The 17,300-nt window shown below is 47.0% G+C and overlaps 1 protein-coding gene across 7 annotated transcripts in view; it reads right to left on the bottom strand.

The window, feature by feature from the left end:
* HSPG2 (heparan sulfate proteoglycan 2) overlaps positions 1-17,300 on the bottom strand; it is a 162,217-nt gene that overhangs the window by 91,458 nt on the left and 53,459 nt on the right. For 4 of the 7 annotated variants that reach the window (XM_072609205.1, XM_072609204.1, XM_072609206.1 and 1 more), the window contains exons 2-7: positions 12,430-12,568; positions 8,920-8,964; positions 2,730-2,839; positions 2,433-2,491; positions 480-640; positions 86-124 (exon numbers count right to left, since the gene is read on the bottom strand). In XM_072609205.1, coding sequence (XP_072465306.1) covers positions 86-124; positions 480-640; positions 2,433-2,491; positions 2,730-2,839; positions 8,920-8,964; positions 12,430-12,568 — 553 coding nt within the window. The remainder of the gene's footprint in view (positions 1-85; positions 125-479; positions 641-2,432; positions 2,492-2,729; positions 2,840-8,919; positions 8,965-12,429; positions 12,569-17,300) is intronic. The other 3 variants (XM_072609209.1, XM_072609208.1, XM_072609207.1) reach the window with 1 other exon arrangement.

Here is a 17,300-nt window from a genome sequence, read left to right on the forward strand (position 1 = left end):
CCCCCAACTGGGGGGAAAGGCCCTAGAAGTGTGGCTCCCTGGTACCCTGCTCTCTGCCCAAAAGAGCTGCTGGTGCCACTCTCACCTGGCGATGCCATGGCAACAGGAGGGGGCGGGGTTTCTGCTGCAATGGAAGAATTGGTCAGTGACTGGCCCTCCGGGGGCACTGGGAGGCCCTCCCACCCAGGCTCGTTGGCCTCTGGGCCTCCAGCATATGTGGGGGAGTGTGGCAGCTGGGAGCCCATGGCAGTCTGCAGAGATCCCATCCTTATGTAAGGGGGCTGAGGTGCCCAGCAGATACGGATCCTGCTAGGGTTTGTAAGCTAGTGCCTGGTACCCATCTCCCCTCTGGAATATACCAGCAAGGAAATGAGAGTGGGAATATCTGACAGCCAGGATTGCCCTGTGTCAGCTCTTCTCTCTCTTACCACTCTGGGCCCAGTCCACAGCACCCAGCCTAGGGATGGAAGCCTGCTTACCTGTCCCCAGGCGCCTGAATTGGAAGCCAGCTGTGGAGGTGACATAGGAAGCGATGGAACCACTGGCAACGACTGAGTGGAGCACTTCTTGGATCTGCCCGGCATCCGAGTTCCCCTCTGAGCCCACGTCGAGCTCCACAAACACCCAGCCGTCTACCTCCCTGAGGGTAGGGGTGGGGAGAAGGTGAGGGGGAGCTCTGGGGTCCTTTTCTGCTCTCCCTTTCCCCAGCTAGAAAGGCTTCTGTCTAGCCCCGCCTGTGCCCAAGCCCCTCCTGGGGGTGGGCAGCACTCACCCAGCAGATATGAGAAGCACCAAGAGGTTGCCCCACAAAGAAAGGGATCTCACATACATACAAGGAGGTCTGAAATTCCCCCTTAGGAGCTGAAGCCTGGCCTTCTTTTAAAAATGAAAACGTGGGGCAGCTAGGTGGTATCTACAGTGTACAGAGCCCTGGAGTCAGGAGGACCTGCATTCAAATCCAGCCTCAGACACTTGACACTTACTAGCTGTGTGACCCTGGGCAAGTCACTTAACCCCAATTGCCTTGCCAAAAAAAAAAAAAGAACAAAATGAAAATGAGATGGGAGGAAAAGTCCACAAGGAGCCCACTCCGGTGCTCAAACCCTAGTGTGGGTTTTCCTCTGAATGATGAGGGAATCATCAATCTTTTTTTGAGACAATTGGGGTTAAGTGACTTGCCTAGGGTCACCTGGCTAGTGTCTGAGGCCAGATTTGAACTCAGGTTCTCCTGACTTTAGGCCCAGTACTCTATCCGCTGTGCTTCTCCAGAAGTTATCCAGGAACAGAAGAGTCAGAGGACCCAAAAGTCATCACCCATGGAAGGCAACTAGGATAGAGCAATGGACCTGGGTTCAGGAGGATCAGTTTCAAATCCTCTGGGGGCAGTGGCTAAAAAGAGCTCAAAAGGATCCGAAAATCAGAGCTAGAAAGGACCACAGAGGGTCCCAACTCAAACCTTTCATTTTAAAAGGGAAGGAAACAGAAACTGGAAGTTCAATGATTTATTTGCCCAGAGCCACACATGGCTTGTAAAGAATCTGGGGCAGGACTTCACAGTTTTTTCTGATTCCAAGTCTAGCACCTGTTGAACTCATAGGGGTGATCTAGTCCAACCCCTTCATTTAACAGATGAGGAAACTGAGGCTCAATGTCCCACAAATCACACGTGGCAGAGGCAGGATTTGAACCCAGGTCCTTCGACTCCAGATCCCATATTCTTTCTGCTCTGATAGTGTGGGAGCAATACAAGTCCCCATTTCCCAGAATTATAGGATTTAGGTCCTAAAGGGTGGAAAGGACCAGTTTAAGCACATCGTTTTGCAGATGAATAAACTGGACACTTAAGATATGGGGAAGAAAGAGTGATGAGGAAGGTGCTGAGCACAAAAAAAGGGATGGACCCTGTTCTTCATCTCCCTCCCTTCTTACCTTTTAAAGCAAATTAATCCCACCACCCTTCACAATGACAACACCAGGACTTACTAGGACTGTTATTTGCTTTTCTTGGGGCTCTCTTCAATCAACTCGTGCTCCTGGTTTCCCTCCCTCATCTTCTCTAGGTTCTGGCCCTGCCACTTAACTACTGTGTGACCCTGGGCAAGTCTCTAACCTCTATGGGTTCAGTTTCTTCATACAGAAAGAGATTAATCCAGATTACTTCTATGGCCCTTTATAGCACTGACATTCCATGCTCTAAGTTCTCTTCCAACTTATAAATCTTATTGTTTTTTCTGATATTTTGTTATCAGTCAACCAAATTCTAACATTCTATGTTCTAAGGCCCTCCAAGTTTTGAAATTCAGTGTTCTAAGGGCCCTCCCAGCTCTGACATTCTGTGTTCTAAGGACCCTCACCACTCTAAGCATCTGGGAGTTGTGTCTTTATGCCCTTCCTTCCCATACCCCATCCACGCCCAGGGTGACCCTTCTTACTTGATAAACACCACACTGACAACTTGATCTCCAGGGATCTTCAGGTATTCAGACTCCAGCTGGTGAGGGATACAGAACCATTGGCTTCCTTCCAAGCTCAGCTTGGGACCCCTTCCCTTACATCCCCGGCCCTCACACCCAACGCTTTCTGATGCAGGCAAGGGCACGAAGAACAGGTGATCGTCCCCTTCCTTCCTGCCACCCCTCCCACAATCCTGTTGGGTCCACTGCCCTCCTCTTAGCCTCTGGGACCATCCCCACAACCCTTCCCCCACCACCAGCCTCTCAAACCCTTACCGTATCCACTACCGCCTCGGACACATCCCGGAACTCCTGTGAGCCTGCATCCTCCAGCTGAGGGCTATATTCAATGGACCGTGTGAAGTTCACCATGGCCCGGAAGTAAACTAGGGAGAAGAAAGACATGGAGCAATGGTAGAATTTGGACCTGGCAGACCTTAAAAACATCCAGTTCAGCTCCACTGACAGATGAGGAAAGGACTGCCCAAAGAGATGACTCGAACTGAGCCAGGTCACAGGGCAAGTGTTAAGCTGAGACATGATGCAAATTCAAGGTCTCACCAGCAGGAAATGGGTCATCATTATGCCCTGCCCAGGCATGGTCTGGGCAAAATCATCAAGGAATAGAAGAGTCTGGAGAACCCCAAAAAGTGTGATCTGTGGAAGGCAAACAAGTGGCACCATGGATAGAGTACCGGCCCTGGAGTCAAGAGGACCTGAGTTCAAATCTAACCTCAGACACTTATTAATTGTGGGACCATAGACATATCACTTTAACCCTGATTACCTACAAAAGACCAAAAAAAAAATCCAGTCTGACATTTACTATCTGTTTGGTCTTGAGCAAGTCACCCACTCTCAGCCTCAGTTTCCTTTTTCACAAAATGGGAATAACAATAACATCTTCACTGGCTTATTGTGAGGTTCAGATGAGATAGTATATACAAAATGCCTCAGAAACCAAAGCACATGATACATTTATTAGCTGAGATAAAATGTAAAATGTTTGGCAAACCTTAAAAATCTATAAACAATACATGTTCTTATCATGATGATGATGATGATGGTGACTATTCTCCCCATGGTCCTCGAGTCCCAGAGCTAGCTTCCTCTAGCTCCCAGGATAGCCATACTCCTTGTCCTCTGGTCACTAGTGGTGACACAAAGGATGAGGTCAGTCAGAGAATCAGCCAGTACTCCCCATCTCTCTCACTGCCATTCATCCAGGGAGTTAGACCAAAGCAGGCTTCACTTTTTAGGTGTTCTCTGTTGAATAATCTTTTTAAATGCTAAAATATAATAGGATCACAAAGGAAACCAATTATATAGTAAAATACATTTATCATATTATTTTGGGGAAAAACCAGTTCACAGACCCTGGATGGAGGATCCTCTGGGCTAGAGAGAGAGAAGTATGGTGAATGAGAAGGGGATAAACAAAGCCTGGGCCATGAGGCTCAAAGGGGAGTCTGTCCCTGGGTCCCCAACAGGCAGGGGGTTGGGAACTAAGGAGAGGCTGATTCAACACCTGTCTGCTCCAAACCAGAAATGAGATTTGGAGGAGAGTGACTTGCCCAAGGTCACACAGTGAATAAGTGGCAGAGGTGCTATTCAGTTTCTCTGATTCCTAAACCAGTGTCACTAGGGTTCCAACTCCCTCATCCCCAGATCGGGCCACTGGGGAGGCCACGTAGGCAGTGCCCCCAGGCCTGGGCCACAGAGGCCCCTTGTCGGGCTGCACAAAGACCCATTCAGTCAGAACACTCGCCCGCCCCACTGGCCCTCCCCAGAACTGCCCAGTCTGTCTGCCCAGGAATGTGTCCGCTCCCCCGGAGAGGAGGGGAGGATCCAGGGCCCACAAAGCCCCTTTCTTACCGGGGGCTGAGAAGGGCAATGGGCAAGGGGGCGGGGAAGGAAAACCTCCAGGATGAGGTTACTTCATCACCTCCTCTGGGACAAGGACAGCCACTCCCCAGGATTCACTGACTCATAGATTTAAGGTTGGAAGGGACCCTTGAGATCAGCCAGTTCAGCCCTCTGATAAAGAAGGAAAATGAGATTCAGAGAAGGAAGATGCATGGCCCCAGGTCCCACAGCTATTAAACAGCAAAGCCAGGTTGTTTTTCAGATGTGTTCGACTCTTTGTGACCCCATCGGAGGTTTTCTTGGCAGATACATTGGAGTGATTTGCATTTTACAGATGAGGAAACTGAGGGAAACAGGGTGAAGTGACTTGCCCAGGGTCACACAGCTAGTGAGTGTTTGAGGCTGGATTTGAACTCAGGAAAATGAATCTTCCTGATTCTGGGCCCAGCACATTACCCACTGATCCAACAGAGCCAGGACTAGACCCCAGGTCTTCTGATTTCAAGCCATGGTGCTTTGTTCTATCCAACACTGCCCCTCTACTTCTGTCTTTGTCTCTTCAGCACCCACCAAAGTACCTTTTTCCTTCCCCTCACCAAGACCTGTGCCTTTATCTGGGGAGGGTATCCCCCATGAGGAATCCCCTGTACTTGTGGGGATGAGCCCAGGTTCTGCAACTTAGTCTTTTTAAAATTTGTTTTCAATTTTCAACATTCACTTCTGTAAGTTTTAAATTTTCTCCCCCTCCCTCCCCATCTGAAATGGATTCTAAACACATTTTCACATTAGTCATGATGCACAGAAGAATTTTAACAAATGGGAGAAACCATGAGAAAAACAAAACAGAACATAACAAAATAGAAAGTGGTCTGCTTCGTTCTGCACTCTGACTCCATCGTTCTCTCTGGTTGTGGATGACATTTTGCATCATGAGTACTTTGGAAATGTCTTAGGTCCTCTCGGCAACTTAGTCTTTTGAATACCTGGGGCATTGAGTGAGAGCATAAGTGACTGGTCCAAGGTCACCCAGCCAGCATGAGGCAGAGGTGGCCTGCTTATTTCTAACTCAAAGATGTGTTCTTTTGCACAGATACCACAGGAGAAGCTGAAAAAGACAGGGCTGTAAGACGATCCAGTGATACCCACCCTGGAAACCAGACCTTGGGGACAGGCAGGCTGGGGAGCGGTGCCCGCACTCCCTGCCCCACAAAAGTAGGTGAAGCTGATGATGAAGACTCCCAGTAACCAGCCAGCTTCCTTATCCTATCCCCAGCAGCTATCAGTTGACAAATGATGCCAGCTGGGCACAAAGGCTAGACCACTCTGATCTGTGATCTAAATCCTGAGAGTGGGAGGGTGGGGAGGGAGAGAATGGAGTGTGGAAATGCAGTCTCCCAATCCTCTTGGACTTGAGACAGGAAGAAGCAGAGTAGTATGGAAAATACACTAGACTGGGAGACAGACCTGGGTTTGAGTCCTTGATCTTGCCCTCTCTCATCTCAGTTTCCTTTGTCAAATGAAGGGGTTAGACTCAACAGCCCAATCTGGGGATCTCCAAGGTGGGGCAGGGGAATGGGATCAGGGCTGGGATTGGCCCAAGGGATAAATGGGGGGAGAGGAAAGGAGGGAAAAGGAGGGGCAAGAACAATTGTCTTGGCTACCTAGACTTCTCTAGGCTCAGAAGGGGCAAAGAACAGAGAGAAGTGAAAAAGAAGAAACAGGGAGAAGGGGGTCCATAGGTGGGAAAACCAAAGCAGTCTCTCACTGTTTCTCTCTCTGTGTCTTTTTCTCTTTCCTCTCTCTCCCTTCCTCTTCATCCTCCCTCCCTCCCTCCATCTCTCTCTCTCCCTTCCTCTTTCTCTCCTCTCTCTCTCTCTCTCTTTCTCCCTCTCCCTCTTCCTCTCTTCCTCCCTTCTCTCTCTCTCTCTCTCTCTCTCTCTCTCTCTCTCTCTCTCTCTCTCTCTCTCTCTCTCTCTCTCTCTCTCTCTCCATCAAATTCAGAGCTACAGCAGGGGCTTAGAGATCCTTAATGAGAAGACTATCTTTACAGAAAAGAGAGATAAGGAGATGACAAAGGGAAAGCAGATGCAGGGCTAGAACATTCCTAAAAACATTTTTTTTTTAAACTAGGCCTGGTACGAGATCTTGGTGAGCAAACTCTCTGCCAACAGAGAGCCTGGTCTGCAATTTACAGTCTTAGAGGGTTGCCTACGACATTGAGAAATGTCTTGATTTGTCCAGGTTCACACAGCCAGGATGGGTCAAAGGGGGGTCGGAAGGCCAGCTCTCTATCCATTGAGCCACACAGCTGCTGGCCAAGAGAACAGCTCCTTCGTAATGCTTATTGAAATGAATTGAGGGAACATCCTGACTCCATAAGGAGAGCATGCCAGGGGAGGATGGGAATGTACACAGCTGGGGTGAGGAGGGGTGGGGGGGTCCTTCTGAGGCTCAATGGAGAGAAGGAAATGGGAACACCAAAGGTAAGAGAGAGTGCTTTGGCCCCTCGCTGTGGGGAGGAGGCAGAATTACCTCTAGGGGAGCTGTGACTCAGTGGTAGTTGTCAGGTGTGTGGAAGATGGCAATGGGCAGAGGGGAGATTCTCTTTCTCCTCCTCTAAACAATCACCCACAATCTGGCTCCAGCCTCTGGCTGTTCCCCAGCTGGACTTGAGGTTTCCACCCCCTTCCCTCACACCCGAAACCGCCTCCACCCTGGCCTGGCTCCTGCTCTTTGCAGCTGTTTTCCCAGGAAGATTTCTGGGGGGAAAAGTGAGGAGAGACTAAGGCAGAGGGGGGGAGGCTGAGAGTGAGATCTGGGCATGGAGCAGGAGGGTGGGAGGAAGGGGCTGCCTGAGATGAGCAGTCCCTTCCCTGGGCTCTTCTTGCTAAGAAGTAGAAGTGCTGGAGGCCCCAGAGCACAGGTCATGTAGGGGAGGACTAAACAGACTGGGCACTAGGAAAGCCCAGCTTCTCCTCTACGGCTCTATCCAGGGCGCTTTTGCCCCGAAGCTCCTGGAGAATCCTATCACGTGGTCCTATCTACATCACCAAGGGCTTTCTGGTTTTTGAGGAGCAAGATGGCAGAAGTAGCGGTCAGCTCCATTCTCCCCAGAAGCTACTGTCTTCAACATAGATGACCCAGAAGGAAGTAGCCCAGCCCTGAGAGGGCCTAGGCCTAATTATGACCTTTTGGACTGTCTTGAGACCTTTAAACACCAATCCCCACCCTCAGGAGGCAGAAGGCCAATGTTTATGCCTATATACTTTGTATCTAAAACAATGCTGATGGGAAGGAACCAATGGAGAGCCCCACTGGACCACAGAGACTGAGTTAGAAGCTTGTCAGCTGCTTCAGGACCCCAAGGAATGGGGCAGAATCCAGTTTCTAGCTGGGCTAGAGAGAACATCAAGGGAGCTCCCTCTACCATGCACTGAATGGGCCCAATGCTGTCATCATCGCCTGGCTGGGTGCCCAGGTGCCCAGCACTGTGACCACAGAACAGCCTTTGGTCAGACGGCTCCTATCCCAGGAATGACAGGAAATGTCTGTGGTTCCTGGGGTCTTGTTCAAGGGTTGTTCCCTACCTGGGTTCCTGGACTGGTTTGCAGGAGGGGAATGTTGAGACAGGGTCTGTGCCCCAGAGCTCCTAGCTGGGCCTTTCCCTGTCCCCCACTGTCCTAATCCACACTCTTAGTTGTCCTGATTGCCTGGAATTCAGAGCTTAGTCCTTGGGAGTGGAGCCAGGGAGATGGGGAACAGACAGATGGATGTCTTGGCCTGTATCTGTCTCCCTAGGGCAGTGAGGATGGGCTGAGGCAAACACACCCCTTCTGTCCCCAAGCCCAGAGGTTGAATGCAGCTGGTTGCTTATCAAGACTTTTTAGGATGATAGGATTTAAGGGAGCCTAAGAACACTGAATATCAAAGTGGGGAGACACCTTAAATCACAGAATGTCAGAGCCAGAAGGGCCCTTAGAACACATGATGTCAGAGCTGGGAGGGCCCTTAGAACATAGAAGGGCAGAGCTGGGAGGGACCTTAAAACCATATTCCCATTCTCTGAGTAGGGGACCCTATCCAAGGAGGGTTAGAAAACAGGCTACTCTTGCCTCATTTATGATGCCTCTTGCTCCCATGAACCCAGTAGCGAAAGGGGAAGAAGAAGAGCAGCCTGACTTGGTACACCCATTCCTAAGATTCCCTGCCCCATGCAGAAAGGTACCAGGCTCGCTAGCCTTCAGCACTGAGCACCATACCTTTGGCCTCTGCTTGGCATTGAGGGCTGTCTTGAGCTGTAGCTCCTACCTCATCTCTAAGTCTAGGTCATGGGTCAGAACCTCAGCTTCCATGGGACCAGTCTAAAGTTTTCCCTTCTTGGGAAAAATATCACCTCTGGTCAGTTCCACTTCCAGGCAATCACCCATTATCACCCACGTCCGTTCCTCAAGGGAAGGTCTAGACTCCAAGGCTCACTTGGAGGAAAGACCCTGGGTGACCTATCAGTTTTGGCCTCTTGGACTTTCCTTGGGAGAAAAGAAGAACAGAAAGGGAAAGCATGGCTGGGCTGGGCTCTCAAATTATCTTCTTGGTGACTTACCCATCTGGAAGTCTCCACTTCCCAGGTCGCCACTGCCAAGGTCATCTGGAACCAACAAAGACATCAGTTAGGAAGAGATAAAGGCAACATTCCAGTCCAATGGGATTGGCCCCTATTTAAAGGCCTTAGTGGGGAGGAGGGGACAACTCCCCCTAACGACATCCTCAAGAATATTTCATTATTCCAAGGGTCATAGATTTAAAATCTGAAAACTGTGAAACAGACATGACAATTTTTGTACTCTCCTGTTCTCAGGGAGTTTTAAGGAACATGTTTGTAAGCCCTAAGGGACAGAGAGCCTCAAGCTATTAGCCCTGAGATCAGGAAGACCTTGATTTGGATCTTGTCTCAGACACTTATTAACCATTTTATCTCAGGTGAGTCACTGAGGCAAGTCCGAGCCTCAGTTTTCTCATCTGTAAAATGGATGATCTGGGAGGTCCATTCCAGTTATGTAAGTATCAAAGTCACAATCTGACTCTGCATCTCCAGACCCATGTGCTCTCACCACACTCTTGTTCTGCCAGATTTTTGGAGGGGTCAGCAGCCAGGTGGGGTCAGAGGTGAGCCTGGAACTCAGGCCTTCTCTGACCCTGAAGCCAGCTCTTCATCTACTTTCCCATGACTGCCTCCACCTACTGCATCATGAGGCTGGAAAGGACTCTAGGTCACAGAGTCCAACCTCCTTACCATAATGATGAAGAAATGGAGGCCCGGGGAACTTAAGTAACTTGACCAAGGTCACAGAAGCAGTAAAGGGCAATACAGAGGGGGAATCGCTGTAGACTACAAATCCTAGGATGCCAATTGGTTCTCAAACCCCTAGTACATAAGCATCAGAGTAGGATGTGAACCCAGGTCCCCTTTTTGTTATCTATGGTTATGGAGCATTGACCTCTCTATGGTGTTTGAAGGCTGACAAAGTGTTTCAATTATTCAGTTTCATCCTCATAACAGCCCTGTGTTTTAATATTGCCAGTTTACAGAGGGGGAAACTGAGTCTCAGGGAACTCAAGTGATTTGACCAAGGCCACCCAGCAAGTAAGTGTCTGAGGTAGGATTCAAACCCCATTTTTTCCTGCCTCTAAATCTAGCACTTTCTTTTGGATTCAAGTATATTACACTTGATGCATGACAAATAATCCCTGCCGCAGCACTGAACAGGGCTAGGGTAGGAAGGCCTAGATCATCTGAAAAGAGATCTCACAAACATTTCTAAATGCCTAAGGGAGGAGACCGGGGAAGCCCCCAAAGCAGAGTGGGGTTGGGGCAGGACAAGCATCGAACAGAACAGAAAACCGCCTCAGAGGATGAGGTCCTGGGAATTTCTTGTAAGGTCAACTTCAAAGCCTAATAAGAGGGTCTTTAAACACTTTTAAAAACCCAGGACAGTCCTGGGTGAGGCGGCAGAAACAGCAAAGAATGGTGGACTGACTCTCCAGGAGACACACCAGAGCTAGAGAAAGTCCGCAACACCATGGAATCAGTGGTGTTCAGGGTGATGGGCATGGGGAAGAAGTGCACAGAACCAGACAGAAAAGACTGGGCTGCCTTCAATAGTATAGAGGAAAACAAGGCTAAAAGAGTATGTGACTAATGCCTACCCGTAAACACGACCAGAATTGGGGCCTGAGCAAGACAAGTGTTGGGCTTGGAAACAGGAAGAACTGAGTATAAATCCTGGCTCTGCTGAATGACCCTGGGCAAGTCATTTAACCTGTACATGCCTCAAGCAACTCCCTGGGACTTCTCTACCAAGTCAGAGATGCGTTGCATTGTACATGGATGGAGGGAGTTCCCACAATGAGGAAATAATAGATGCATATCCACATTTGAGTAAGAACTCGTCCAAGCTGTGGGATTTGTTATAGCACAAGCCAAAAACAAAAAAAAAGAAATGGAAAAAATTAGAATGCCTTTTGAAAAGGCTTAAAGGCTCCTTCATAGGTCATCAACTCATTCAGTCAGTCAGTAAACAACCAACCCATAAGCATTTTTTAAGTGCCTACTAGATTCTAGGCACTGTGCCAAGAGATGGGGTACAAAGAAAGGCAAAAGACAGTCCTTACCCTCAAGGAGCTCCAGTCTAAGGTGGAGACAACTTGAAAACAACTATGTGCGTACAAGATATAGTCAGAACAAACTGGAAATAATCCTCAGAATAAAGGCACAGGCGAATCCAATCCAAGAGTGAATTAAGAGGGATCAGAAAGGGTTCTTGCTGAAAGTGGGAATTTAGCTGAGACTTAAAGGAAGTCACAGTGTTCCAGGCATGGGAAACCACCAGAGAAAATGCCTGGAGTATCTCATTCAAGGAATGTCCAAGAGGTGATTGTCACTGGATCGAATAATACATGTTAGGAAAAGAAAGACTGGAAAAGTAGGATGCGGCTATGTGATGAAAGGTTTCAAATGCCAAGCAGAACGCTGGGTATTTGGACCCAGAGACAATAAGGAGCCGTTGGCATTTATTGAGCTGTGGGGAAGGGAGTGACAAGGTTGAACCCACACTTTCATAGCTGAGTGAGGAGGACAGACTGGAGTGAGACAGCTGAGGCACGCAGACCCCTCAGTGGGTTGCAATTGCAATAATTCAGGTCTGATGAGAAGCTGGCTGTATTAGAAGGAGAGCAATGGTAGAGGGTACTAGATAGAGAAGATACTAGAAGCATCTTCTAGGGGTAGAGTTGGAAGGGACATCAGAGGTCATTTGGTAGAGGAGAAGTGGAGGCCCAGAGTGGATAAGCGATTGCCTTATTTTACAGACAGGAGCAGCTAGGTGGCATAGGGAATAGAACATTGGGCCTAGACTCAGGAAGACCTGAGTTTAAATCCTTTCTAGCTCTTCGACCCTGGGCAGGTCACTTCACCCTGTCTGCCTCAGGTTATTCATCTGAAAATGAGCTTGAAAAAAAAATGGCAAACTAGTCCAGTATCTTTACCAAGAAAAAACTGAAAACTGAAAACAACCACAGACAAGAAATAGAGGCCCAGAGAGATTAAATGATTTGAGGCATTGAGATGGCAAAGGGGTAGAGTGCTGGTCTTGGTGTTAGGAAGACTTGAGTTCAAATGTAGCTTCCCTTACTAGCACTGTGATCCTGGGCAATGGATCCTGCCTCAGTTTCCTCACCTCTAAAATGGGGATAATAACAGCACCCATCTTCTGGGGTTCTGAGAATTGAAGGAGATCATATTTGTAAGGCGTCATATAAGTGACAGTCATTATTGTTCAAGGTCATCTAATCCAACCTCTTCATTTCACAGATGCAGATGCTAAGCCCCCAAGAGAGCCAGTGACCTTTTCAAAGTGACCCATGTAGCAAAAATGCATCCCAAGTCAGGATCTGATCCGGGTCTCCTCTGACTCTGAATGCAGTGACTACTATACTATACTGCCAATCAATCTTATACAGGAAGGGAGACTAAGGTCTGGACCATTGTTCTGTTATAGTAGCCTGGGGTGGAGAGGCCTTCTCCAACCATCCCCCCTCAGCCCAACCTGCTCACCTCCTGAGGCCTCATCAGCCAAGAGGTCTTCATCATCAGAGAGGTCGGAGTAGTTCCATCGAGGCCGGACCACCGCCGTCTCCTGTTCTGCATCTTCAGGCAGTGACAATCCGTCATACGCAGTCCGACTGTGGACCACCTGTAGGATACCAAAGTGTAAATCCTGAGGCCTTCCCTTTCTGAACTCAGAGATAGCCTGAGTGTGGGTTCTTTCCCCTCTTGTTCCTTTCAAGGGTTAACCCTCCCTCTCCACCCAATATCCCCCAATAACACCTTCCCAGGGATCCATATGAGTAAGTTGTTGACTAGGGCATGGTGCCCATGGGCAGCATGAGCAAAGAAAGGGGGCAAAGGAGAAAAAACAATGACTGGACCTCTAATTTCACAAGTGCAGCAAACTCTTATGTGAGAAAATGCCTACCACTGTAGGCTGGCACCATCACTGTAACTTATAGATTTAGCTGTCTAGCGCACTAAAAGGTTAAGTAACTTGCCCAGAGTCACACAGCCAAATTACTCTGCATCAGAAGCAGAACCCAAACCAAGGACTTCTTGGCTCTGAGGCTGGCTCCCTACTCACCACACTACACACCCTATTAATAATACCATTTATAAATTAAAGGATTTATGAGAGCAGTACCAAACCAGATCTTTGGGACTAGAAACGAAAGAAAAGTTATTGATACTCATGAAGCCTGGGAACTATTTGTCAGTTGCAGATTGTACAGAAAAGTGGCAGCCACTGTTCCACATGTCACTGTGGGTGGCAGAGATGTTGCATCTACTAAAGACCTAGACAACCACAGTCAAGTAGCCATTAACTATATACCAGGTGATTGTTATTTCTTAGGAATCAAGCAGTGAGAAATCTGCATTACAAAAACAGAACACTACCCCTCACTGCCAACCAATGCAATGATGACCAACTCAAATAGAAAGAAGGCCACTAAACTACACATAAGGACCCCTGATAGGCTGCAGATGGACTTGTTACAAATCACATATTAACGTTATCTATCTCTTATTGTATATCCATTTATTTTGTTAAATATTTCCCAATTACATTTTAATTGGGTTGGGCATTCATGCCTGAGTCAAAGATGTCTGACACCTCTTAGAGCTGACCTCTTGTCAAACAGCCAGAATCTGTCAGAGGCAGGATCTAAACCCAGGTCCTTCCTGGCTTTGAGAGCTGCTGCCTGACATGACAAATCCCCATACTAAAACATCAACCAACAAATGAAGGCGGAAGGAGGGCACAAGCCAAGTTATAGCCCACTATTTCTCCAACGTAATACCGATCCATAAAAACCAAAGCACATCTTTAATAAATGTTGCCATAACACGTTCTCATAACCTCTGGCTGGCATGTAGCAAAAAGCTTTTAAAACCACAGGGCTGTAGAAGAAGAAACCCCAGATCATGGAAAAACAGTATTTATCACATCATTATCACTGATAGTATTTTAAGATTTGTAAAACACTTTTTTACAAATATTAACTCATTTGATCATCATGACAACCCTGAGAGGTAGGCGCTACTATTATCCTCCTTTTACAAATGAGGAAAACTGAGGCAGAGGTTGAGTAGGTTGCCCAGGGTGACACAGCTAGTAAGAGTTTGAGGCTGCATTTCAGCTCAGGTCTTCCTGACTCCAGATCCAAGGCTATATCCACTGCTGCTTCAGGTGATTCTTGTTGTCCTGTCTGTCCCTGGAGCTGTACCAGGACGGGTGATTTCAAGGAGCCTGCATTCAAAGAGCGTACACCCCAAAGTTGTTGTTGTTGTTTTCAGTTGTGTCTGACTTTTTGTGACCCCATTTGGGGTTTTCTCAGCAAAGATACTGGAGCAGTTTATCATTTCCTTCTCCAGCTCATTTTACAGATGAGGAAACTGAGGCAAACAGGGTTAAGTGATTTGCACAGAGTCACACAGCTAGGAAGTGTCTGAGGCTGGGTTTGAATTTAGGAAGATGAGTCTTTCTGACTCCAGGCCAGGTATTCTATCCACTATGGCACCACCTAGCAGTCTTTAGATTCTAATACTTTTTTTTCAATTCCAAAAATAGTTTTTTAATCTACCTTTGCATGACAGACTGTAAAATATGAAATATCAAAAAGATTTTTCCAGATAATAATGATGAAAGGAATAGTAGGAAGACAATCTGCTAAAATCCTCATCGGATGCCTCACCAGAGTGTCCATTCTGCAGCTAAGCCAAGGCTGCCCCAATTCTGGTGGGTCCTACAAGGGACTGTCATTCCAGGATGAGGCAAATTCATCATCCCCCAATCCAACTAAGCAAGCCTCTATTAAGTACGTGCCATGTACAAGCCATGATGGGGGCTGCAAAGACAACGATTAAAACTAGGTCCTGCCCTCAAGTCGTTTCCATTCTAATGAAATGCAGCAGGCAGCCTCCTTGCCAAGGGATGAATTTCGGGGAGCCACAGGAGCTTACAAAGTTCATATACCAAGACCTAGGTGGATTGTCATATGCCTTGATGGAAGCATTGGGTGTGTGTGCAGAGGGGAAGTGAGGAGTACTCATACTGGTGAGATCATAGAGAAATTATGAACTTAAGTAAGAAAGACATTCTGATGGTTCTTTAAATTCATTAGGATCAGTTTTTGCCTTGGGGTTTCTCATCAGGATCTTTCCATACATCTTTCAGGGAGGATGCCTCCAACACAGCCCAGGTCTGCTTCTTTGAATACCTCAGACAGGGGTTGCTATTACTCAGTGGTCTCTCTGTTGGGTTTCATTCACCCCCTTTGACTGGTTCATCTTCTTTTCTGGTCACAAGCATCCTCAGTGATATCCATTAAGCTACTTGGGACTTTATGACTTTGAGCTGAAAGGGACCTTAGACAGCACTGAGTCCAATCCCTTTTAATCACATTTTACTGATAATGTCTATTTTTGGATTACCTCATTTCTGAATATATTTCTCACACACCCCTCTACAAAGAGGGAAGGGAAATGCATTTGTTAGCTCTTCTCTCCCAACTCTCTCATTTTACAGGAGAGGAAACTGAGGCCCAGAGAAGTGATGTGACTAACTCAAGGGCACAAAGAAACGGTAGCTCCAGGATCCAAACTTCAGTCATAGGATCATAGCTTTAGAGTTGAGAAGTGATCTTAGAGCCCACTGAGTCTGACCTCCTCATTTAACAGATGAGGAAACTGAGGCCTAGAGAAGTTATGTGACTTATTTAAGGGTATAAAGAAATGGGGAGCAAAGATTCAAATTCAGGTCCCAGAACCCAACCACAGTGCTCCTTCTAGGCGACCACTCTGCACTCCTTTTAATATCAATGCTCACATCCACTGTGCATCTTTTCATTGCCATTTGGGTTAGCTGTAATATGGATTCTTCCAAGATCATGGTGTTCCAGGATAGTAGTCCATTGAGCATCATCTGGGTAATACAGATGTTTAAAATAATACAGATGTTGCTTTTGGAGCAATACACAGCTTGAGAATCACTGACAGTACTATGTGAATTCCCAAATTCAATCCAGTCTAATCTCTTACTCCAATTTTGGACCTGGTTCACTATTTACAGCACCTGTCCAAGATAAACACATTGCTGCACTAATTCAGTGGCCCATCAAGTTGCATGTTACAGTTGGAACGATAGGCATTTTTCATCCACTTTGTTTCTCCAACATGGATGCTTAGTACAGTTTCTTTCTCACTACCACTGTTTACACTAAAGAAATTCTGTAGTATTCTTGGACTTGGTAGAATTAGCACAGAGCCTTTAGAGAATCTCACCATCTACGAGGGACTGTTCTTTCATTTGGAATTGGTGCAGGATATTCTCTGTGATGCTGGTGAACACTTTAGGTGAGGGTACGTCTCCTTGTTTCGCAAGCTGTCTGATGCTAATATTTAGCAGGTCACCGAACAAACTGCCATTGTATATCATATGGTCTTGTCTGTTTTGTGTGTCATATCCTTTTCTGAGAAGAGACTTTACATCTATATTTTCTTGTACTGAATCATTTTTTAAAAATCAAAAGCAACATATATCCTCTACATCTCTCACCTTAGTTCTGTGACTGCAAAGATAAGATCTGCTAAAGGAAATTATCTGTAAAAACTTTCCTTTCCTTTCTAATGTTTTCATCAAAGAAACCACTAGACTATTTTCATAAAAAATTTTATAGAAGTGAAAAAGCAGACATATGGTTAAGTCATTGTTGAGTCTTCTCGGTTGCAGTGTTCAGTCATTTAGTCACGTTCAGTGACCCCACTTGGGATTTTCTTGGCAACAACAATGGAATAGTTTGTCATTTCTTTCTCCAGCTCATTTTACAGATGAGGAAACTGAGGCAAACAGGGTTTAGTGACTTGTCCAGGGTCACACAACTAGTGAGTATCTAAGGCTAGATTTGAGTTCAGCTCTTCCTAATTCTCGGCCCTGTGCTCTATACGCTATGACTCTCCTTAGCTTCCCTAAGTGTTTACTAGCTAAGGGCAGTTCCTTTTGACCTTCTCATTTGTTTTGTATTAATTCAACTCCCCTAAACAAAATGGCCAAAGTTGAATGTTTTCTTTCTCATTTCCTTTCCATCGGAACCAGCAGCTTGATAGGTCACCCCGGTGAAGGTGGAACGTTACCATAGCAAAGTGTCATCGCTTTCTATCCTTTTCTTATGATTGGGTATTTCTTTTGACCTTTGCTCTAATCTGGTGATGATCTTGCTACATACCAAGACTGACTACATGCATACTGACTGGGCAGCTAGGTGGTGCAGTGGATAGAGCACCAGTGCAAGAGTCAGGAGGACCTGAGTTCAAATCTCACCTCAGACACTTGACACTCACTAGCTGTGTGACCTTGGGCAAGTCACTTAACCCCA

The sequence above is a fragment of the Notamacropus eugenii genome, chromosome 5, assembly GCF_028372415.1.
Source record: "Notamacropus eugenii isolate mMacEug1 chromosome 5, mMacEug1.pri_v2, whole genome shotgun sequence".
Taxonomy (NCBI): domain Eukaryota; kingdom Metazoa; phylum Chordata; class Mammalia; order Diprotodontia; family Macropodidae; genus Notamacropus; species Notamacropus eugenii.